The sequence below is a fragment of the Phragmites australis genome, chromosome 14, assembly GCF_958298935.1.
Source record: "Phragmites australis chromosome 14, lpPhrAust1.1, whole genome shotgun sequence".
Taxonomy (NCBI): Eukaryota; Viridiplantae; Streptophyta; class Magnoliopsida; order Poales; family Poaceae; genus Phragmites; species Phragmites australis.
In genome coordinates, this window is record NC_084934.1 from 26976192 (window position 1) to 26999273 (window position 23082).

A 23082-nucleotide genomic window follows, 5' to 3' on the forward strand; every position below is an offset into this window, starting at 1 on the left:
TCTGAAACGGATGAGTGGGATCGGGTGGGGAGCAGGGTTTTTTAGCTCCGCGTGCCCAGTACAAAAAAAGAGGAATCATGAACTTGATTCCCAGGTAAGAGTAGCTTGAGAAATCATTGTTTGGTAGAGCTCCTCAGATTCTTATGGGGAATCTAGGTTGGAGAGCTCCTCAGATTCTTATGGGGAATCTAGGTTGGGGAGCTCTACCAAAAAGGTCCTAGGTAGGAGGTCAACCAACTCCCTCTCCCTCTCTTTTTTTCTTTTCTTCTCACTCTCTCTTTTCTTCTTTATCTCCCTCATCCATGACAAAAAAAATTATTGAGGGTTCAGAAGGCTTACATTAGTTGCGAAGCAGTAGGCGGGCTGGATCCGCCCCTGAATTCGATAGCCCAGGTTTTCTACTACTCATATTCATAGGTGCATTTGGGTCATATTTAACTCAAGTTGAATCAACTCATATATTGCTAGGGATGAAAACAGAACGGTAAGATTCTGAACCGATCGATATCGTTTTCTTGTTTTTTTCCAATCATTTCTTATTCTCTAGAACTTATATAAAACCGGGCCGATTACGAACCGATGAATAAAAAACAAAATAAAAAACAATCTAGCTTGATTTCCGATCGTATTTTCAAAATACCATATTATACCTGAAATTTCCGAGTAAACTCCGAATAATTTATGTTTTTCCAGACTCAGACCTTCTAATTTTTTAGGCCTTGACTCCTTATCAAGCAAGAGACCTTAAAATAGTAAGATGGCTAGTTGCACCCTAGTCATTTTATAATTTTTTTTATATAATAGATGGGTTTTTGTAATTTTCATGATGTAGTATATTTAGTGGTACTTATAGAATAGTTTTGTATTGTGGTATCAATATATTGAATGAATTATAGATTACCTGGTGTGAATATATTGTATCTTATATGGTCGAGTTAAGATTTATTCGAGTACTCAAGTTAAGACTAGTGTTATTGTACGGACAAGTTATGAGTTATGTGGTTGGATGGTCGAGTTAAGATTTAAATGTATCTCGACGATTGTATGAACACTCGTCGTTAAGTCATGCTCTATGGTGCGGTGTTTCCAATCTAAATTATCGGTTTTCGTAAATTATCGATTTTCGACCGAAATCGATATGTTTCCATTTTGATGACTTTATCTTCGATTCCAAAAACAAATGTGAAAGTGAAAGCGAATTAAGACATTTTCCAACCGTTTTCATCCCTATATATTGCCAAACCTGGCAGTGTGAACACAGCTGCTGGAGTTCATTTGTGTTGCAGGTTAACCTATCAATCGTCAGTTCGTCACTCTCTTATTAGTTTGCTCTTCAAATAGCTCGCATGAAAATGCTTGGTAATTGCTATTAAGCCATATGTCCTGCGCCACATATATACGGCGACGATTTGCTCAGATGAATCTTTCCCGCTCCAATATGACAAAAAGGATAATACTAAAATAGCATAGAAGAATGCATGCATTCAATGGTAAATCAAATATTTCCCCACTTTATCTTAGAGGTAATTATTGTCAAACCAACAAAGAACCACACAAATTATAGGTAAAACGCAAATTAAATCATGAACTCTTCGACGATCCTTGGGCCCGAATAATCGTTCATATCACATCATAAAGACGACTTTGAAGCTGGAAGCAAGAAATTCAGGAGGGCCTCGTTGAACCGTTTTGGATCCTCCTCCTGTGGCATGTGGCCAGTGTCCTTCAGGACCTCCAGCCTAGCATTTGCACCAAGTCTCCTGCATTTGGGTGGATCTCTTGTACATCAATCACATTACAAGGTAAATGCAACCTGTGAAATTGAACTGTAATAAGATTACAGCCAAGACTAGTAAGTGCTGACCTCGCCACTTGGAATGCCTTCTCTATGGGGAATATCTGATCATGCTCTCCCCATAACACAAGAACTTCCTGAAAGATTTGATAGAGAATGGGTAAGAAGGAAACATGCCATGGCAATGCATTTTTGTAGTAATATGTCTGCAAAAGGCAGTACCTGGGAGAGAGGAGTAAGCTGGAACTTGTCTTTGTTACCCAGTGTGATCCCCCTGATCAGCTCCTTCTTCTCTTCTACTTTGTCACTGTACAGATACTGCAACAGAGTCTTACTTGTTACTGTTACTCAAATCTAGGGCTTCCTTTGGCATAAAGGATAGTTAAAATACAGGAATAGAAAAACGCTGGATTAAAGTTGTCTAACTTCTTGAATCCTTAGGAATGAAAAACACAAAAAAATTACATGAATGATCATTTGGATGGAGCGTAAAAAAAACACAGGAATTTAAGGAGAGATAAAGACAAAGGCAGCTATCCTAGAGGTTGAAGCTCATGTTATATTTCCTCCAAAATTCTTATGAATTGAGGCATTACATAGAAATTTTATAGGATTCTACCATACTTAATCATAAGAAAAAATCCTATAGAATTTAAATCCTTTAAAAATCCTTTGTTTCAAAGGAGCCCTGGAGATTGTTTGCATGGTGCGAGTATAAGAGCTCACAAAGATACTATCATGTACTGAATTACTGGATTCTATTTCATTCTCCAGAACCAGGTAATTTTTATGTGATCTCACAGACAGGGTTGCAACTTGCAATTCAGTACTCGGTTGACATTCATAGACGATCCACATTGCTGTAAAATGCCAGCACCTATTGTTCTTTTTTAAGACTGACACATGTGTGCTGACAGTTCTTGAAAAGAAAGGGTCGCGTCGCTATACGGCCACAGCTTGTCGTTACAGTTGCTTCCAAAGAAAAGAAAAGAAAAGGTGAACTTGCAGTTGCAACAATGGCGGTCAGTAACTGGTTGTGACGAGATGGCCGTCAACGTCAACCAAACAAGGCCGGCTGCATCGATGCCGAGACGGACTCCTGTCAGAGGGGTTGGGGAAAAAGATGGCCGCGAGGCCTGTCGTTTGTTGGAATGCAGGTAGGCAACAGCAACGCGCAGGTCGTTGTCTCGTTGACCTGTACTCTGCCGCTATAAGAGTCTTGATGGCACGAGCTGGACCGGTAAATACAACTCCACGTAGTATTACACACGTATTGTTTATCTTAGATATTTATTTCTCTTACTCATTTTAATTATAAATATATTTAATTTTAAATATAAAAAATATATGTAGATTTATCTTAAAAATATTTTTTTAATATAATATTTTATTAGATATTATAACTATATTATAAAAAAATAATAGTTAAAGTTGCCCATCTTTCATATAAAGATCGTGAAAAATAAAAAATTATAAGTATTTATAATCGTATGAAGTATTTATCTATTGATTCCCCTACTATCTATATATTTTTTACATGTCTCAATAAACCGGCTGAGATAGATAGTACATAATCATCTTATAGAATTTTCCCTTCCGGACTAACCGGCCGTTCGGGATTGATTGGAAGAGCGGCCCCGCCGGAGAAACGGTTGGGAAATGCAACGGAGGGGCCGCCGCCGTTGGGAGTTGATGGCGATCGAACGGGGCAGTTGGGAAAACCTGCGAGGAGACGAGGAAGAGGAAAGAGACTTTGGACGCTTCAGATGGAAGCTTCCGATCCATGGACACGCCATCGGCTGGAGTGACGTGGAGGCCAGGCCATGCATGCGTGCCTGCGACCGTCCGATGGAACCGAGCGGCGAGCCAGATGGACCAAAAACTCTCAACGCAGCACGACGAGAACGCGAATGTAATGGAATCTGATCAATGCTGTTCAATCGGATGATGATTCCATCTACTGATCGCGGTAGGAGAAAATGCATTTGATCGAGAAGCGATTTTTTAATCGAAAATAAAATTTGAATCGAAAGATGGAGAAGCGATTGAGTGCAAGAATTATTTGACGAGCGTTACCTGGACGAGGTCCCGGAGCACGAACCCCGGCGTGTACCGGCGCCGGCGATGGTACGCGAGCTGCAGCAACCGCTGCATCTGCTCGGGGGAGCGCGGCAGCATCACGTCCTCGACGCACTCGGCCCCGCCGCGGTGCAGCAGAGCGCGGTCGTCGGCGTCGGCCTTGAGCAGGTCGGAGCTGGCGATCACAACCCGCTCCACGGCGGCCGGGCCCAGCAGCCTCGCCATGTGGTACGCCACGAACCCGCCGTAGCTCGTACCGGCCACGGACACGCGTGTCCCGGGCGGTACCACAGCCGCCACGAGCTTCGCGACCGCCTCGGCCTGGTGGGCCTCCGACCGCGCGCCGGGCGCCGCCGTGCCGGAGCCGCCGAAGAAGAGGAGGTCCGGGACGATGAGGCGGAACCGGCGGGAGAGAGGGCCCACCTGGCGCCGCCACTGCCACGTAGCCGGGGGACCGAAGCCGTGGAGAAGGACGAGGACGGGGCGCACGTCGTCAGCCCCCGGAGGGAAGCGCCAGCAGTGCACCGTGGTGGTGCCTCCGTCGAGCGGCACGGACGCCTCGACGAGGCCCGCCGTGGCGAGGCGGCGGCGGAAGTAGGCGTCGAGCAGCCGCGCGATGCCGAGCGTCGGCATGGCGGCGGTTCCAAGATGTGGGCTGGTGTCTTACGCGCGGGAGCTCGGGCTCAGATATATGGCTGCTCAGAACTGCATGCGTGACGTCGTCGCTGCTGACGTGGTTCTCTCTCACGGGTTGTCTTTCTTGTACGGGTCTTTTCTCAAGAGTCCGGGCAACGTGTAAAAGATAGAGAATTAGATACCACTGATGCATTTGAATTTTTTTGAAGATGAGTAGATAACATAGGGAAGACAAATTTGCACGTATCACGATTGATCGCGTATGTGTGAGTTATGTTGACCTGAGCTTCTACTTTGGGGGCAAAAAGGCATCAGCGGAGTCCAGAGCCTTAGAGATTTGGAGGGAAGATCATTTTGGATCCATTTTGTAGTATTTAGAACGAACTTAAACTGTATATGAAAATTCTTAGAGCAATGGCAAACACATATTTTGAGTCAGATGGAGGTTACGAATGGATGGCAAAGATTTTCAGGTTTGACAAGATTCAGACCACCGATAACAACTGTAGGATAAGAACTTGGGAGTTGAGACAGCCTTCACGAGTTTTCTCGACCTACCACATGATGTTTTAAATATTACTGGTGATTAGCCATGATTCCGCATTTTGTATCTGCAAGCTTCAGTTTCACGACTCTGGGCTACTAGCCCTTTGGCACGGGTTCGGACCTTCTTAGAAACGTTTCATGTTCGATTTGTTGTTGGAAACGTTTCTAGGATGAATTAAAATCAATTCGTGCAATAATTTAGCTAGTGTAGAAGATTTGGATTTTTGAAGATTGTATATGAGAGGGGAGATGATTCTAGTGAGAAATACACCGAACTACCCCTTTGGAAGGGATTCTCCTATTTCTAGATAGTACACCCCCAAAAATCCCTGCCAAACGCCGCCCTAATGTTGAATACAGGTTTGAGAATTTCTTCAGCATATATCATATCTCCTCAATGAACAGAAAGGTGCTACTCTGTGTTAGGCGTGGTGTTGTCGCCATGCTACCTTGCATTTTTCTTTTTCCTGTACCATTTGCGCTCTTGACGTTTAATTGTAAGATGCGATGCAACAACATATGCTGAACAAATCAGGTAAATGATACAGCGAACAATGTTTACGACATACGAAAGATCCAAAACCTTGCATGTACATTTGCAACGATTAACAAACACTAGCAACTAACACGAGCCAATCAGCCCATGATCAAACGCTGATGTTCAGCTGCTCATCCTGCGCCGTCTCGCAGCAGCTGCAGCGGCTGTGGCATTGAGCCTGCCCGGAAGAGCCCTTCTGAGAAGGCTGCTGCTTCTGCTTCTGCTTCTTGCTAGCGCCACCATTGTGATCTTGTTCAGTGCTAGAATTAGGATTGGAACCTTCGTCGTCATCCTCGGTTTCCTCAACCTGATCAGGCGGCGGCTCGATTGGACGAACAAATAGGTAGTTTTGGTTCAGCATTATGTCCTGAAGAGGCGGGAGAGGGATCGATCCTGGAGGCGCAGTCGACTTGGGCAGACGGATTGTGTTTCGACCGCGCGCCAGGTCAAGCATAACCTGTCCGAAGTGAAGACGATGTTCATCAGGTTACCACAAAACTCTCGTTCACGAACGAATATTAGTGCAAAGATCATTAGGTGAACAGTTTAGCATTTGAACTTCTTGAGCCCCTCAGAAACAGAATATGTACTGTACCGTCACGAATCGACCACACTGTGGAAAAGAGTCCGAGCTCCACTGCAGCATGCACGGGATTCATCAGCATGCAGAGTTTGCCATGCCATCCGTTCATTGACGGGTGATAGCTAGCACCACAGAAACGTTGGCACTCTGGATCTAAACCATCTGATGTTTAGCGTCAGTGCTGCTGCCATTGGTTCAAAAATCTCGTGTTCTTGCAAATAACGTTCAGCTACACAAGGATCAATTGCAAACAAGCAACCATATGTCAACATCTTCGTCAGTCATTTTTTTTTTATTGGATGCTTTGAGATTGAAATATGCCTTCAATACAAGCAGGAGGACGGTCAGAAGGTGAATTTCTAAAGCAGAGATCTAGAGGGACCCCTTTGAGATTCGGTGGGGATGATTCTGAATCTGTTTTGCGGGTGAAATAAATGGGCGTAAATGCAATGGCAGGTGGGATGGAATGATCGAATGCAGAATGCAGTAAATGCGCTGGAGGTTTTTAGACAGGTTCGGATCGCACTGAGCGTAATACCTTACTTCTGTGTGGATGCTATAAATGCACTGAGAATGTCTCTCAGGGATGTTGTTGGTTACAAGAATGTCTGTCTATCATATAGCTTCGGACTCCTTCTTCTTCGGTGGTCTCAGCTTCTGTGCTTGTACTGGGGTGTTCTTCTGTCTTCGATCTTCGTTCGGGTCGGAGAGCAAGAGAGCCAGAGAGCTGGATCCGATCCTCCTCGTTTTCATCGGCTCTTCTTAAATACTCGCCGGTGGTAGCGTGCCTCGAAAGGGATGACACGAGTTCCAAGGTGCTATAAATGGAAAAGGCAACCATCATGGGCTGCTGCGCGAAGTGACGGAAGGTTGAAAACGCGCCCCTCCACCCGGTCTCGGTCGTCATCACGCGCTCTGCAACAGGCGGCGCGGAGAGGACCCACCGGGCAGCCACAGAGCAGCCCGGCGTGTCCGTCCGGTCTTGTACGCTTGACACAGCATGGTGGTAGGCGGGGCGCCTTGAGCCTCGTGATATTATCCCGAGGCGCGCCAGATGATATGGGATGGGAGCCGTGCATTAAATATCCTCACGCCCTCCTGTCAGAATGTGGCAGGAACTGACACCGAGCGTGGCTGGAGCAGTTGGAAGTGACAAGACACGTGCCCTCTTAAATGCGGTATTGGGCCTTTCACTGGCTGACACCTCACCGCTGGACCTCTGTGGAGGCTACCGGCGAAGGACTTCTTAGACCGTCGAGGAACCGAGTGCTCGGGGGTCACTGTTCACATCCCCGAGCACTCTCTCCCGAATATACCCTTTCTTGATTCTCGGGGAACCGAGTGCTCGGGAGTCACTGTTCACGGCCCCGAACACTCTCTCCCGGAATTGACTGTTCAGATCCTCTAGGAACCGAGCGCTCAGGGGCCGCTGTTCGCAGCCCCAGGCACTCTCTCTCCGAAACTACCTTTCTTGGGTCCTCAGGGTACTCGGATGCTCGGGAGTCACTGTTCGCAGCCCCGAGCACACCCTTCCTGGTACTCAGTTTTTCTGATCGTCGGGGGACTTGGGTGCTCGAGGGCCACTATTCATGACCTCGAGCACTCTCTTCCCGGCACTTGGTCTTCGCAGATCGTCAGGGGACTCGGGTACTCGGGGACTACTGTTCATGACCCTGAGCGTCCTCTTCCGAGACTTAGTTTTCTCGCGCTTTGAGGAGATCATTCCCGCGGGAGGTCGCCACGTGACAACCTGCTGAACTGACCTCAGAACTCGAGGACCGCTTATTCCTGATTCACCGACAGGGACCTACGTTGGTCTAAAAATATGCGCCTATAGAACGAGCAGCACTGGATCGAATTAAGATGTTTGCCAAACATAGATCTCGTATCAATCTGCTCGAAACATTAGTGGGGTGATGGGCTCGAGATGGCGAAAAAGCTCCAAGAAATTATCCAGTAAGAAATACTGGGTCTTATCTACACATATATGGTGCCATATGTCTGCAGTACATTGCCGCTATCTGCAACCTTGACCACACCTATCAGCATGCCGATCGATAAGCTACAATTTTTTGACGCAAATCCGCAGATCAGTAAGGAAAGCTTCGATTTTGACACAAACCAAAAGGATGAAGCCCCAAGAAGCATGTGACCGCGATCACGCCATCAACAAATTTCTCAAAAGATTCGTCACATAAAAAATTCCTCAAAATTAAGGAAACGGAGCATCGTGGGGGCTACCTCGCGGCGCGGCGGCCCGGGGGCGAGCGCGGCCTTAGCCCGGACGGCGAGGCGCACGTCGTCGGCCTCGAGTGACGCCCTCCCGGCGTGGTCGGCGTAGGCCCTGGCTTCGCCGAGCACGTCGCCGGCGTAGCGGTGGGCGAGCCCCACGAACTGGTGGACCACACGCGCGTCGTACTCGCCCTCTCTGAGCCCCACGGCGTGCAGGATCATCCGCACCACCCGCGCGTCCCGCGGCTCTTCCCCGGCAGCGGCCGCCGGAGGAGGCGACCGTACGACGGCGTCCATTAGGTCAGAGTGGCACGGCCCCAGAAAGAATAGGCTAGCCATTCGCGGGAGAGCATTCAAGTATTCGGGACTTCGGATTATTGTATGAATGTTTAATATAGTTTTATTTCCTGAAGTATACAACAAAGACGCTTTGGCCGAGTGGTTAAGGCGTGTGCCTGCTAAGTACATGGGGTTTCCCCGCGAGAGTTCGAATCTCTCAGGCGTCGAATGTTTTTTTCCCTTTTTTTTTTCCTCTTTTGCTTCTTTTAATAGCTAATGTCCCTTTGGGCATGGATGATTGGTCATACTCCATGCACAACAATGCGACGTGATGAACAAACACTTCTGCTACCGAAGTCTACTATATACCTAAATATTAAAGCCATCGTGCCAGCTTAACAGATAGAGCAGAAACTGCAAAGCGCAACCAAAATGGAAGACGCAGTTGACAGCAAATCCTCAAGATCATGAACCTAACCTCCATGTTTAACCCATGAGTTCACAATTGACAGGAACGATCATGGTCACTATGTATCGGATTCCTAAAGATCACCATTACATATTATATACAACCCCTCATGCAAAAGAAAAAACAGGGAACATTTTCAGAGTGGACATATCCTAGCCAAAAAGAGACTAATTTATCTAGAAACTTCGACCAGAAAATCCTGCCAACGTCCTCCAGGTGTAACAACTTACAAGTAATTAAGCACCTAAATCATACAATGACTACAGCGTAATCAGTATGAACAAACTCTCTGAGCTTTTCTTGGACGTCTCTTTCTCGGGCTAAACTTCAGATGATTTACATGGTGTGTCATGTTATGTATTTACAAGGTATGGTATTCTACAGTTGTCAGGACTGTGAAACCGCAAGTCGGTGGTCGAACATTTGGTGGAACTCCCTCGTATAACCTCCAGATTTGCATGGAGTTAAAGGGATCAATTCAAGCACATCACCCATTTTTAACTCCTGGTTCAAGTTGTGGATGACATGACAGTTGAGCCTCAGCCTCAACTGAATGTCGTAGCTAGAAGCCCTCTTCAGTAGGTCCGATATCGTTGAATTTTGGGGGAGTTCTTGCACCGACATCTGAAAACATCATAAAATTTTAGTTTTCTTGCTCAAGGATGAAGCCACCAGCACAACAGATCTAACGAACAAATTGGAAAATTGTGGTTAATGAGACGGTACAATAGCAAAAGGATTAAAAGGTACCTTTTCATTCTCCAGAAGTATTACTAGAACCGGTCCACTGTGGTCACACCGTTTTGAATAGGAGAACGGGCAGACCTCAGAGTGCGCCATAATTGTGTGTATGTTGCTTGGTGAATTGTCAGGTGCAAGTGATGAAGGATGGTATGTGTGCAAAGTTTCACAGTGCCACGTAACGACCCATCTAACCCATTCAACCATTTCAGGAACAGATGAAGAGCAACTCCGAACACCTTCCTTGTATCTCCAATGTGCAGCAATTCCAAACTCTGCCTGCAAATGCATGTCCCTGGTACGAATTTGAATCTCTAGTGGGAGTGTTTCTTCAGTGAGAACAACCGTGTGCAGGGATTGATACCTACAATTTAGCAAACATCCAGTAAGCATTGTGGCTTACACTATTGCATATTAGCATAATTCTGTGAAGTCATACCTATTGGGTTTGGGGTTGTTGATATAATCTTTGAACTTCCCAGGAATTCTAGGCCACAAGTGATGGATAACCTCTAATGTGGCGAAACAATCAGCCTTGTTCTCAAGTATAACACGCACCCCATGTATATCATAAATTTCATCCATAGCCAGTTTCTTCCTATAATCGAGTGGGTCACATTAGCACTTTCAATGATATATTTCAGGCTAGCAAGCTTTTCTTCAAAACGTTCAGTTAAAGTTTGTTCAGCACTCAGTTGCAAGGGACAATAAATTGTATAATTTCATTAACAATAGAACTAAAATGTTTTTTATTCTTTCTAGTGGTGCCAATAAAAAGAAAGAGCGTGATACACCTGATTACCTTGCCATCTTGCTGTAGATACTGTACATGCTCTTGTGTCTCCCATATATGGCATAACAGGATAGTCCTCTCACCTGAAGGGCTTGTTCCAGTCGCCTTGTTGCAGCTACAATCATATCTCTGTTGTAGAATTCGAGAAGGTTGGTTGACAGTTCCTCATATTTATCTGGGTAAAGGTACTTGAAGCACAGATTTTCAAGCTGTTCCTTCCAGTTTAAGATGCCCAACTGGTTAGCCAAGGGAGCAAATATCTCCAGTGTTTCCTTTGCAAAGCACTGTTGTTTGATTTTGGGCAAAGAATCCAACGTCCTCATGTTGTGTAGCCTGTCAGCAAGTTTAATGAGCACAGCTCTCGCATCTTCCATTGCAAGGAAGACTCTACGTAACCTGTCAGCTTCATCAGTTCTACTGGCTGTATCGTTTCTACGAGCCAGTTTGCTCAAGTAACTTAGATTTGATACCTACAAGAAGGCAACCAAACTATTGCTTAGTCAATTCACAATGTCCTCAATGTTTCCAAAAGAATAATCAAGAAGTCACAAGAGACGGAAGTTTCATCAACACGTGATAGGTGTAAATACTGACTTTAGACGACCAATAATGCATAGCCTTCATTAGCAGAACAAACAACAGAATCTTCCAAGTTCCAAAAAAATTGGTGCAACAACATATACTAAACATCCAATTAACAAAAGAAAACGAAAGGGAAAGAATGGAAAATAAAAATCACCACACAGCACAGTGCTGATTGGATCTGATACCCAACCATGCACTGATTGTATGTTACTGAAAGATAAGTCATTCCTAGCATTCAGCAAGTGACTACTATAATATAGAGGTGATGGTAACGCTGTAACGCAATACCTGCCTTAGATAGGCCTAAGAAAAATCTATTCTAAAATCCCCAGGAACGATCAGTAAGTCTTATCAGCCACAATCAGATATCTAGCAGCATCCAATTCCTAATCACGAAAACGACAAAGCCATTAAGCCAAGCAATATCATAATAAAAAATAGGGGGTCAATGAAATGATCTCGTCATAGAACTACAGTCGTTTGTGATCTGATCTTGCGCTCCGGCCCTTCTTACATTATGCTCGAGTATAAGGCATTGATATATGCTGATATGATAGTTTAGCAGTGAGACGCTCTGATTTGTTATGTTGTTTATATGGTGGAAACGTAGAATAACGGTGCAGCAACAAGGGGGCTTTACTATAGTAATTGTGGGCTAAATTGAATAAGGTTACTGAAGAATATAGTCATCAACAAGAAATTATTTCCTGAAAAAACAAGAAAAAATTAGCGAGCGTGCTCGGTCTCGTCACATTAAAATGATAATTGCTTGTAGTTAAAGGGATAAGAATGATTACCCCCTTGACAAGGTCGGCGACACCAGCACCGAACTGCTCGGAGATGAAACCGTAGTCGAGGCCCGCGTCGTCGACCGTGTCGTGCAGCAGCCCAGCAGCGATAACAGCAGGGCCGGCGCCGAGCTCCCCGAGTAGCGCCGCCGTCTCCACGCAGTGCTGCAGGTAGGGATCGCCGTTCGCGCGCACCTGGAGCAAGTGGGCAGCCAAACGCACAACCAAGCAAACGCATTTCGGTCACTTCAGCATCTCACAAGCCACACAAATGCAACTATGAAAATGTGAGCAAAGGGGACTTGGTCGAGCACCTGGCCGCGGTGAGCCGCCTCGGCCGCTGAGAAGGCCCTCCGCACGAGCTCGTCGCGGAAGATGGCGTGCCGCGACTGCGCGCTGGCGAGCGGCGCCGCGGAAGAGCCGTCGCCGTCTCCCCCCACCGCCACGGCGGCGCGGGCCCGCCTAGCGGACGGGGTTCCCCGGCACGGCGGAGCCAGGCACAGGGACGGCGGGCTCCGGCACCGCGTTGACGCCCGCAGATCGCCGGCGGCCAGGAGCTCCAGCGACGCGGCGGGGGGCAGCGGTGCTAGGTGGTGGTGGGGGCGACATTTGACCGAGCAGGCGATCGACGGTGGCATGGCTCGCGGGAGATTGAGGGCGAGCCGGCGAGGCGAATGCTGGCTGGCTTGCAAGCGAGGGGGTGGGGGGTGGCGGAGAAAGGGGCGTGGGAGGAAAATGGTTTGGGAGGTTGTGCTCCTCAGTTTCGCGCGTGGCGCCGTGGTTATGAATAGTAGCCCGATTGCCGGTTGGGGAAGTTGAGGGCTTATTTGCACTTTAGGCTTCATGTTGTTGTTTTATTGTGGAAAATATTTCAAGCACAATCTTCTGCATACAATTCCGTTACAAATTACAATCATATGTTTAGCCATCTGATTCACTTACGAGTTACCGCCAGGGATTAAAATTTTGTTAAAATTTCACGAATTTCAGGAATTTTAGAGATGAACGAAATATCTGATTCTGAAATTTTCTTTCGCTGATATGTAAGACCTGTAGAGGAGAGAACGAAAAATTACTAAATTTTCACGAAATTCTGGTCTTTTCTTCATTGAATGAAAAGAAATGTAAAATGAAATTGATATCCTAAGTACCACTGTCCCATCTTGTGTGTAGATATATCAATACCCTTTTATTATCATCCCGTGTGTAGATATAACAAATACGAAGGAATGCTTGTTGTATGGGGAAGTGTCTAGGGCTAGGCAAAAATCCCTCGAAATCGAACTACTGAGATTATCGATTTTTTTGTGTTCGGTGGTTGGTTTGGTTTCTATTTCTAAGCTACTCGGTGTATGGTGTTCAGTTTGGTTTTAAGGTTTCAAACATCAAAGACCGAACCAGCCATATGGGCCTCAGCCCAACTCTCCCTCACTCACTCCTCTCTCTTTTCCTCACGGGTCGGCGGCATGCACCCAGATGCGGCGGTGGGTGGCTCACACGAACGGTTGTGCTATCGATGGCCCACGATCAAAGTGATGCGCACCAAACTTCGATGGAGGTACAACGATGCTCTTCGTGTGCCTGATTTGGATAGAGACGGCTCGGGGTAGCGGATCAATAGTGAAGCTCATGGCGGTGGTGAGGAAAGCTCCAAATCCGGCCCTGTCCGTAGCGGATTCATAGGGAGGAGAGGTCAGAGAGGTGCGCAAGATACTAAAGGAGTCACGTCCTCAAGGAATCAACTTGGGCTCGCTGGAGGAGGGAGAATCATTAGTGGCGGCTTCGATCTCCACGACCGGAGTTGAGGAAGAAAACCGGCGAAGCTCTGATTCAGCCAGGAAACAAAGCATTCACACGGGATCCGACGGGGAAAGCTCCTAGCGACCTTCTTCTGTGTGAATCCAAGCTCGGTTTGTGGGATTTGGGCTCGGTAATGGAGCTCATCTCGGCGACGGGTCGACGACTCTCTATGCACTGTGCTTCTTCGGTCGGGAGGATGAGGGGGGGGGGGAGTGAGACAGAGGGGAGGGAGAGGGGATGAGGCCTCGGTTGTCTATAGGAGAGGAGAAGCGGCCATATGGCCCAGATTGGTTGGCAAGGGCGGTGTACAGAAGCTCGTTGTCGCAAAATTTTAGCAAAAACTAAAACTATATTAGGTGGTTTTCCATTATTTTCACCATTTTTTGTTTGCACATTCTGAAAACTGAATTATTCAAACACCGAAAAACAAACCGATATAACTAAAATGCCGAATGCCCAGTCCTAGAAGTGTCGAACAAGTGAAAGTGTGTTAAATCTCTTCTTGCATTGCTATCTTTTCAGTGCATTCCATTCGTCGCACAAAAAATTCCTCATATGTTCGACCATAGGTTGCTTGTTCATTCTAATCGAGCGGTGTTTTTCATATGTCATTGGATTTTATCACAAGAGTTTATGGATAAATAGGTATAAGAAAGATCCTTTTTCAAGGAAGAGGATGTTATCAATCGAGGTCTTTCAACCCATTCGAGGATGGGAACGAGTCGTGGGATGCTTTATGCTTTTGCTGGTGAAGTTGATTAGAAGTCTGTGTGTTTTCCTTCTAATCCAACATCGAACTTTCTGGGTTTTTTTTGCTTAACCTTTTGTTTTTGTTAGGAATATGCTCCTCCTCATTTAGTTACAATAAGCAATGCGGATAGAGCTCGGTGGCAATGCTCTCAGATGGAGTCGAGCCAACGGGGGTTCGAGCTCCCGCCCCGTACCCTCCAGATTTACAACGAAGATCGTGTCGTGGGGGAGCGCTGTTTTTTTTAAAATAAAAAGTTACAATAGGCAATGAAACTTTAAATTTTCATCTTAAACTCAATTTCTTGTTTCTTTCTCTTCTCTTTTGGATAAATTTCAGTTTTCTACTTGCTTTGGTAGCAAAGTAGTGAACACGTGTGATGCGTCTTTTTTAAGTATGATGTTGTACTTTGGAGAGAAAGAAATATGCTCTTTTATCACCTGAGAGTTACAACAAGCGTTGAACAAGTTTACGCCAAAATCAGGTGACTTAAAGGACTTCATTTTGAAAGTTTTGTTACACAACAATTTTGACCTGTCAGAACTAACAACGGTCTGCGGGTATTTTTATGGTCATAGCAGGGTGCTTCGTGCATAAGTTTGATAGGGTGTCCTCTGCAAAATGAATTCGATAAGAACAGCACGGGGGAATTAGAACGGATGAGGACGACCGCACGCTCAAACAAGACTGTCTCTCTCCATGTCACGCGGGGCCCACAGCGCGGGGCCCGCGTGTCACGCGCGGCGCGGCTGCCGTCGCGGCCGGAACGGAGGGACGCGGCTCGGTTTCTTGTGCGTGCGGACCAGGGGTTGCTTGCCGGTTCAGCAAGCGCAGGAATCCGCGTTACTGACGGTGCTATCCAATTTAACAAACAAAATATAACTACGTGAAATACAATTCAAAATTAGATTTGGAGTGTCTGATTTGATAAAAAAAATTAGACACAAGTGTACACCGGTAGAATAGCAATTAGCAAGCAAGGACGCAGTGGCGGACGCGCGCCCCGCTCTTGTTGTTGTTTCCCTGCGCTTGTTTGCCGTGTCAGGTCGCTCACGCGCGCCATGTTTTTCTCATGGCAGCTTCAGTTCAGGGGGGCCCATGTATGACTTGCACCAAAAGCTGAGATGTACCTGTCGGTTCATGTGGCCGCCATGATTGCAGATGATCGAGCCTTCCAGTAGATGGGTGATGCCATTACTGATCAAGGGGCCTCGTGGCCCATGCCGGTCGCCGTGGCGGACAGCGAGTGATTACGCCGCCGATGCGATGTTCGGTTCTGGGAAACGGCCGAGGACGATGCGCAGAAAGGATTACAGTAGAGAGCTCGACGTGACGACGTTGGATGCATGGAGGATGTCGGCTGGCCATCCGTGCGCGGCTGCTCGAGAGCTCGACGTATCGACAAGACGCTGGCCCGCTCCGTCACGCCTAAGCACCGAAACGAACTCGGTCTGTGCATGCCATCGCGACAGTTTGCCAAACTTCTCCAGGCTCCGGCTGCCCCCGGCGCGAAGCGCTAGTCACTAGTGGCAGCACACCAACGGTGTGGGCGGGGCGTGTCGTGTGGCGCTCCGGGCCGAGGGATTCATCTCGTTCTTCAACCATGGGGGTAGGAGGCGAGGAAGAAGCAGAGGCGCGGCTCGACGGGGAAGCGGGAAGACACACCGGGGAAATCGGGGTTTGATTGCGGGCAATCTGCAGTGAAATCAGCTTGGTGATGGTTCCATTCGACCACAGATACTTGGAACGATGGGTGGATTCCGGAGAATAACGGCACCGACCACCGTGCAGAAAGCCTAACGCAAGAGCCACGAAGGTTTGTGACTGGCTGATGCCGGATGGTAGATGATAGAATACTCACGCTTTAGGACTTGTTTGGGAGGCCCAACCCCCGTCGGGATCCTGGCCCTTTCCCTAGGGTAGAGGTCTATGGGACGAGCTCCCACGGGAGAGGCAGACGGAGCATTTGGTTTGTCCATTTCCACGGATTTCACAGCTCGATCCACGTACTTTCCACAGAGGAGAAATCTACACCAGCTCACGTCGGGAACATTTCCCCGTGGTGACTAGAGAGTCACAATCGATTCAGCCTCTCTCACTCCCGACACAAGTCGCCTCCGCCTCCACTGCCTCCCTAGCTCGTCGCGGTGCTCTTCTTCGTACTCCGGCGACGAAGCAAGCCTCCTCCACCTTGACTACTCCTATTGCTTCTACCTGAGCATCTGATACCCCTCCCCCCCCCCCCCCTCTCTCTCTCTCTCTCTCTCTCTCTCTCTCTCCGGCGATGACGTGAGTACTCCCTCCCTCTCGGATTCCTCTGGTAACACTTCTTTTTTCTCATAGATCTTGCTAGGGGAAGGGAAGCATACGGCATATACGAGGAACACAAGGGAGTTTATAGCTACATAAAGGTCGGAGGTTGCATCAAAGGTGATTTTATTGTGCTAATCTTTTTTTCTTTCTGTATAAATTCCTCTTTGCACGTTCACTTGAGCATTTGCTCGTATATCATTAGGTTTCAGAGTAGTATATTTCATTTGGCACTTGAAATTATGATTCTTGATCAGGTGCTTCATACGATGCATGCATACATATTTTATTCCTGAAAATTATTGGTTCACATACTTCCATAGCTTTCATTGTATGAAGAGCACCTTTGTATACATGTTATAAATTGGTTCCTGAAATAGCCTAGTAATATTGGTCCCTACGCCCACGCTCATTGCAACATTGTTTACTGATATAGTACGATTTTAGGCCCTTAGTGACTCCATCGTAAGTGCTCTTAACTTTGTAAGGGAAAAAAAGGAAATACTTGTTACAATTAGTTATTCTATTATTTATTGTATGATAAATGTTTAGCTCATTATACTAATTAACATTATGACCTGCATATACTAGCTAATACATTCTTGAGAGGAGCAGAGTTTAAAGTTGTTTTGGTTTTGATATAAGATGATCTGATTGCCATGTGTGGGAATATATGAAAGAGATATGTTGCTTCTGGACCATACCCTGGTGGGTTGCAAATCTGATCAGTGTTTGATGTATTGTTCAATGTAGTACACATTATTGCCAAGCTTTTCAGTTTTGTCCTTGCATTTCTTTCTCAATGAAGTTCCATTTTACTATGAACTTGGCAATATATGATAGCAAGAATGATGATCAAAGTGATCCTTGTTCCTGTAATGTAATCACATTGATGATAATCATGTATGGCATGATGGTTATTTTGTAAGGTTGTACACTTATATAGCATAATGAAGTTAATTCTTGAATGTTTTGTTGCAAGGTGATTTTTTCCTAGTGATGGTTCCTGCTTCCTCGTATAATTTCTATTGCTCGATTTTTAGGTTGTTTCATCTTGACAAATGGAGCAGAAGAGAAGTAGAATGTGGCTGGATCTATATACGATAAATGTTTGATCTTTCATAATCCAGATACTTGAAACACGAACAGACTCATGTGTTCCTGATGTGAATTACCTATGATATGCTCGTGTGCAGATGCCATATTGGCTGGATGTTATACATGCTATAGTTCAATTTTTGCATGAATTCAACTCATGTCTGATTTGATTTCAATTATCTATGATGATGTAGGGGAGGAGAGAACCTAATTTGAATTTTGGTGCAGATTTTAGTTACTCTTTTCTCAAAGTATTTATAGATAGAGAGAACAATAATTTGAATGTATGCATGGTCTCATAACGTTGGTGCAGATTTTGAATTTTTAATGATATTGCAATGAGTTTCTCATATTACTATTTTTCCTGAATTTTCCTCATTTTTTTTTATTCTTTCAAACATATTTTTGTTTCCTAGGATTTTTATCCCTTCCGCCCCAAACAGTGGCGGGGAATGACACGGATTCCCCTAAGAAAATGAAGTGCCCTCTAAAGCCTCTAGGGGATTTTCCCCCCTGGGTTTCCTTCCCTTTGCTTCCAAACATGCCCTTAGATGGAAATTTGACTATACCGATGCTCAGGCAGTATCCCGTATTGCAACTGGCAAAATGGAGAAGGCTGGATATCATATCATCGATAAGAATTTCTGTAAGCCGGAGGCGTTATTCTCTGCGGTATGTGGTCACTGTGGGCATGTGGGCATCTGGGAATTCTCGAAAAGCATGGTGAAAGTCCACCAAAGATTCTTCAAGCTGTTGCCGGGGCTCATGATGCTGCAATGGAGCTGACACTCGCCAGGCATGCTCATTTGCTCAAAAGGTTAATGCTGATTGTGCCACTTGTGACCTGAACAAGAACGGTGCAGTTGGAGCTATTGTACGTGACCAATGTTACAAACAGACATCTTTTCAGATTATACATATGATCAAATATCATTAGCAAAGATAACTGTTTTTAGTTATTATCCAAGGACACCCATTCAATATTGAATGGACATATTCATGCCCTTTAAAAATGTATATATATATACACACATACAACTATCAATCAAAAGAACAATGCTGATTCTCTCAGTCTCTCAACAATACTACTCAACAACCAAAACGGAGCATCCTTGGCAACCTCAACCAGATGGCTCTCAGCATTGCCGGATTCCCTGATTCTTTGGAGCTGGTATATAGCCGAAAGCGCTTGCTTGCTCATTGATAAGGTAATAGCCCAAACTGATTCTTTGGAGCTGGTAAATCTTTGGACTAAACGGCGATCACGCGTCTGGCCAATATTGGAAGACGTCCAAGAGTAGAGCAGGAGGTTTACTTCTTTTTTCTATTTCGCATGTAAAAAGAGGCGCAAATTTGGCGACTCAATTGTGTGCCAAACGAGCATCTCCGTCTTTTCAGTTCGTATCTGAGGTTCCAAACTTATTGGTGCATTGTTTGCATAACGACTGTAATCCTGCTGCTTCGATTGATGCTCTGAATTCTCAAAAAATCAAAACCAGTCCGTTATTGGGTGCTCTGATAGCCAATTAGACCTCAAACCAAAACAAACAATGTGATCCTTTTACGCTAGAAAATAGCCGAACCAAGCACCCTCATACCATGATTCAAGCCTGACATAGTCACATAGCTAAAACAGTCTCGAAATGATTTCGAAACAGCAGCACACACCATCAATCAACAGCGTACTCCATGGAACTATACACGGAACAGATGTACATGCAGAGTATGCAACTACTCACGACGCAATGCAATGCATTAGTGGGTTGATCACCATCCTGGCCAGTGTGATACATGATTCAGATGGAATCAGCAAGTAAGCATCCGCATTGACCAGCTGAGTTGCACACTATCATACTTCTTGTAATATATGAAGTATATAAATTAGATACTCAGTGCACAACAACACCATTTGATGAGCATACACTTTACCAAAGTTTATTGTTTACCTAAATATTGAAGCCATCATACAGAGCTCAATAGAAAGAGCAGAACCCACAAAGCGCAAGGAAAATGGAAGACGCAGTTGACAGTAAAACCTCAAAATCATGAAATATGATAGTGCAACTACCGCCATGTTCAGCCACAAGTCCACAATTGACAGCAACGATCTATGTCACTATGGAATCCCTAAAGATCACAATAACATTGAGGTACATACAACCCGTCATGCAAAAGTAAAAAACAGGGAACACTTTTAGAGTGGAGATATCCTAGCCAAAAAGAGACTAACTTATAAAACTTCGAACAGACAATCCGTGTCAACGTGCTCCAGGTATAACAACTTCCGAGTAATTTAAGCAACTAGATCATACAATGTCTACAGCATAATCATTATGAACATGACAAACTAGGCTGTTGTATGAAACCATGCACTTGTATAGGAGACAAGTTGCAATATCTGTCAAATCCCGAACATAAGCCAGCATAAAACTAGACAATTGGCCTTCACAAGTGAACATGCTACAGCATTAGGCACAAACCATGCAACAAACATTTCACCTTGTTTGTAACACCATGACAATCTTGAAATAAAAGCACGGTTATGAATTACAAGCTGTCATAGATCCCAGATCATGCATCATGAATCAATAAAACAGATCAAAATAACACCATTGGCAGCGAAAGATAGCATTGATATATCTGAAATATTTGGTATGAACCGGCATCACTAGGTGCAAAAATCCTCGTAAGGCACTCACCAGGTAGGAGCCACAACAAATTCGAAACTACCAAGTTCCTTAACACAAATAGCTGAGACGAGAAAGCGCTACCAGTTCAGATTTAGATCTCAAAACCAAGAGACGGAAACCTAAGCGGTGAGCACGACGGCGCCGCCAGCGGCCTTGATCTTCTTCTCGGCGACCTTGGAGATGAGCTTGGCCTTGACGACGATGGGCTTCGACGGCAGCATACCCTTCCCGAGCACCTTGAAGTAGCCGAACTGCGTCACGTCCACCTGCGGGGCCTTGTCGGCGCCGGCTGCGGCCTCCGCGGCCTTGTCGGCGGGCACCATCGACCACAGCTGCTCGACGTTGATGGCCGGGCAGTAGAACTTGTTGCGGAGCTTGTGGAAGTAGCGCATGCCGACCTTGCCGAAGTATCCCGGGTGGTACTTGTCGAAGAGGATGCGGTGGTGGTGCATGCCTCCGGCGTTACCGCGACCTCCTGGGTGCTTCCGGTGCTTGCCGATGCGGCCGTGCCCCGCGGACACGTGACCGCGCTTCTTGCGGTTCTTCTTGAAGCGCGTCGTCATCGCCGCCGCCGCTGCCTTACCTGGGCAGCGCCTGGGAGGAGAGGAATGGAGGCGGGGAGGAGTGACAAGTGAGGGAGGAAACCCTAGGATTGGGGGATGGCTAGCTGTTATAAGGCAGGTGTGTGGTGCGGCGGCCGTTGGATGTTAGATGGGGGAGCGGTAGGCGTTGATGGGGCTTTCTAGGGTTTTGTGGCCATGGGCTTATTGGGCTAGGTTTGGATTTCGTGGGATATTGGGCTGGGCTTAATCGTTTCCAAATATGGGCCTCCGTCTAAAAAAAGGCTAGGCCTCTGTTCATCTGAGGCTGCAATTCTGGCCCAAGCTGCAGGGTACTTCTGTACATCTCAAGAATAACTTTTTTATTTTTATATTTTTAAATAAAAAATTGCAAATGTATACACTCATTTTGAAAAAATACAAATATAGAGTCTAATTAAAAAAATATTGTGTTTCTCGAAATTTAAAACACTATCGAAATAGCCATAAATTTTCAAATATATCGTCCGTTGGAATTGCGACGGGTTCTATATTTGTAATTTTTAAAATATATATATATATATATTTGCAATTTTTATTAAAATATATTAAAAAATGAGGGAATGGAAGAAGTTTCCATGTGTTGAGACTTTTCCAGCTGTATCTCCTTATCATGTGGTGATGACTTGTTAGTGTGAAGAGTGGCACAACGGTTTTGTGAGTGTGATCACCTACGAGAGAGGCATGCTCTGTTCGGGTACATAGTGATTTGATCTCTAATCTTTTATGTTTTGTTCGTCTTCCTTCCTAATCCGAGAAAATCGGATATAACTTTCTATATCCAACAAGCCTTGAGATTCAAGATCCATTATATGCAATTGCCAACATAAATGAGCCGATATTATCTAGAGGTGTGTCAACTCTCAAGCAGAGTTCACGGATACATAAAATTTCTACACTTACCCTTGTTTATTGCTCTAAAATTAACTCCGTAATGCAAGTATTCTTTTTGCTATACAACCTGCCATACAGCCCTACTCATGTGAATGGAGGAGGACCATTATCTTTGTGTTTATTATACGGTGGAAATCTTTGCTATAATAGGTTGTTGTGAGAAGATTCTAGTGTCGATAAGTGATGTTTTATTGTTATCACATATGCATCATTATTTATGAAAGTATTTATGTGTATTATTGCAGTATATACCTCGTAATAAGATACTATGTTACAAAGAAGGTTCATCATAATCTCATAAAAATATATTGTACAAAAACTACGACGCTTCTCATCAAATGTAGCCTACCGACTATAATGATCTCTGTGTTTCGTCCTAAAAACAATAACATTACTAAACCAACTTTGAAAAAAAAAACAACCGATGTAGTTTGGCTAGCTAGTGAAAGCTTTATCATCTCATAATTAAAAGCTTGACTTATACATGCGGATATACTATATTAACACACTTTATTTATATTGACGAAGTAATGTGAATTTTATACACGTCCGTAAAAAATACAAGAATGAGGGTTGTCTAAGATTTGAGTATTAGATTATATTTTAAGATATTATTCGATTATTTCAATACTAACTTATATTTTAAAAAGGTAGGCGTAACAGTGTTATTATTTTTAATAAAACAAGAAGTGATTAATACCACTATCTCATTATCTATTACTATGCTATATACAATTAATATTATAAGAATCTATAAACGATTTACTGAACTCAACCGTAAAACCAAAACCTCTTGATAAAAAGGAAGCTAAAAATCTAAACCCAAATCAGCCCATAAACCCATGAAGCTGGCAAAGCCGAACCCAAAACAAGCAACAA

The 23082-nt window shown here is 45.1% G+C and overlaps 3 protein-coding genes, 1 non-coding gene and 1 pseudogene across 4 annotated transcripts; 1 reads left to right on the plus strand and 4 right to left on the minus strand.

The window, feature by feature from the left end:
* Positions 1-1471: 1471 nt before the first annotated feature.
* LOC133891126 (uncharacterized) lies at positions 1472-4536 on the minus strand. The gene is made up of 4 exons (XM_062331847.1): positions 3872-4536; positions 2018-2113; positions 1865-1932; positions 1472-1760 (listed from the first exon to the last, which is right to left on the minus strand). Exons 1-4 carry the CDS (start codon positions 4505-4507, stop codon positions 1631-1633), a joined length of 930 nt encoding a protein of 309 aa, XP_062187831.1. The 5' UTR covers positions 4508-4536; the 3' UTR covers positions 1472-1630.
* Positions 4537-5582: 1046 nt separating this feature from the next.
* LOC133891141 (transcription initiation factor TFIID subunit 9-like) lies at positions 5583-8727 on the minus strand (annotated as a pseudogene).
* A 106-nt stretch (positions 8728-8833) lies between these two features.
* TRNAS-GCU (transfer RNA serine (anticodon GCU)) lies at positions 8834-8915 on the plus strand. The gene has a single exon. It is a non-coding gene; the product is annotated as a tRNA-Ser (tRNA).
* Positions 8916-9237: 322 nt separating this feature from the next.
* Positions 9238-12857, minus strand: LOC133891439 (probable GTP diphosphokinase RSH2, chloroplastic). The gene is made up of 6 exons (XM_062332151.1): positions 12379-12857; positions 12074-12259; positions 10701-11161; positions 10338-10496; positions 9908-10262; positions 9238-9781 (listed from the first exon to the last, which is right to left on the minus strand). Exons 1-6 carry the CDS (start codon positions 12700-12702, stop codon positions 9545-9547), a joined length of 1722 nt encoding a protein of 573 aa, XP_062188135.1. The 5' UTR covers positions 12703-12857; the 3' UTR covers positions 9238-9544.
* Positions 12858-20520: 7663 nt separating this feature from the next.
* LOC133891442 (large ribosomal subunit protein uL15x-like) lies at positions 20521-21363 on the minus strand. Its single transcript, XM_062332154.1, has one exon. It carries the CDS (start codon positions 21271-21273, stop codon positions 20830-20832), a length of 444 nt encoding a protein of 147 aa, XP_062188138.1. The 5' UTR covers positions 21274-21363; the 3' UTR covers positions 20521-20829.
* Between the last annotated feature and the right edge of the window lie 1719 nt (positions 21364-23082).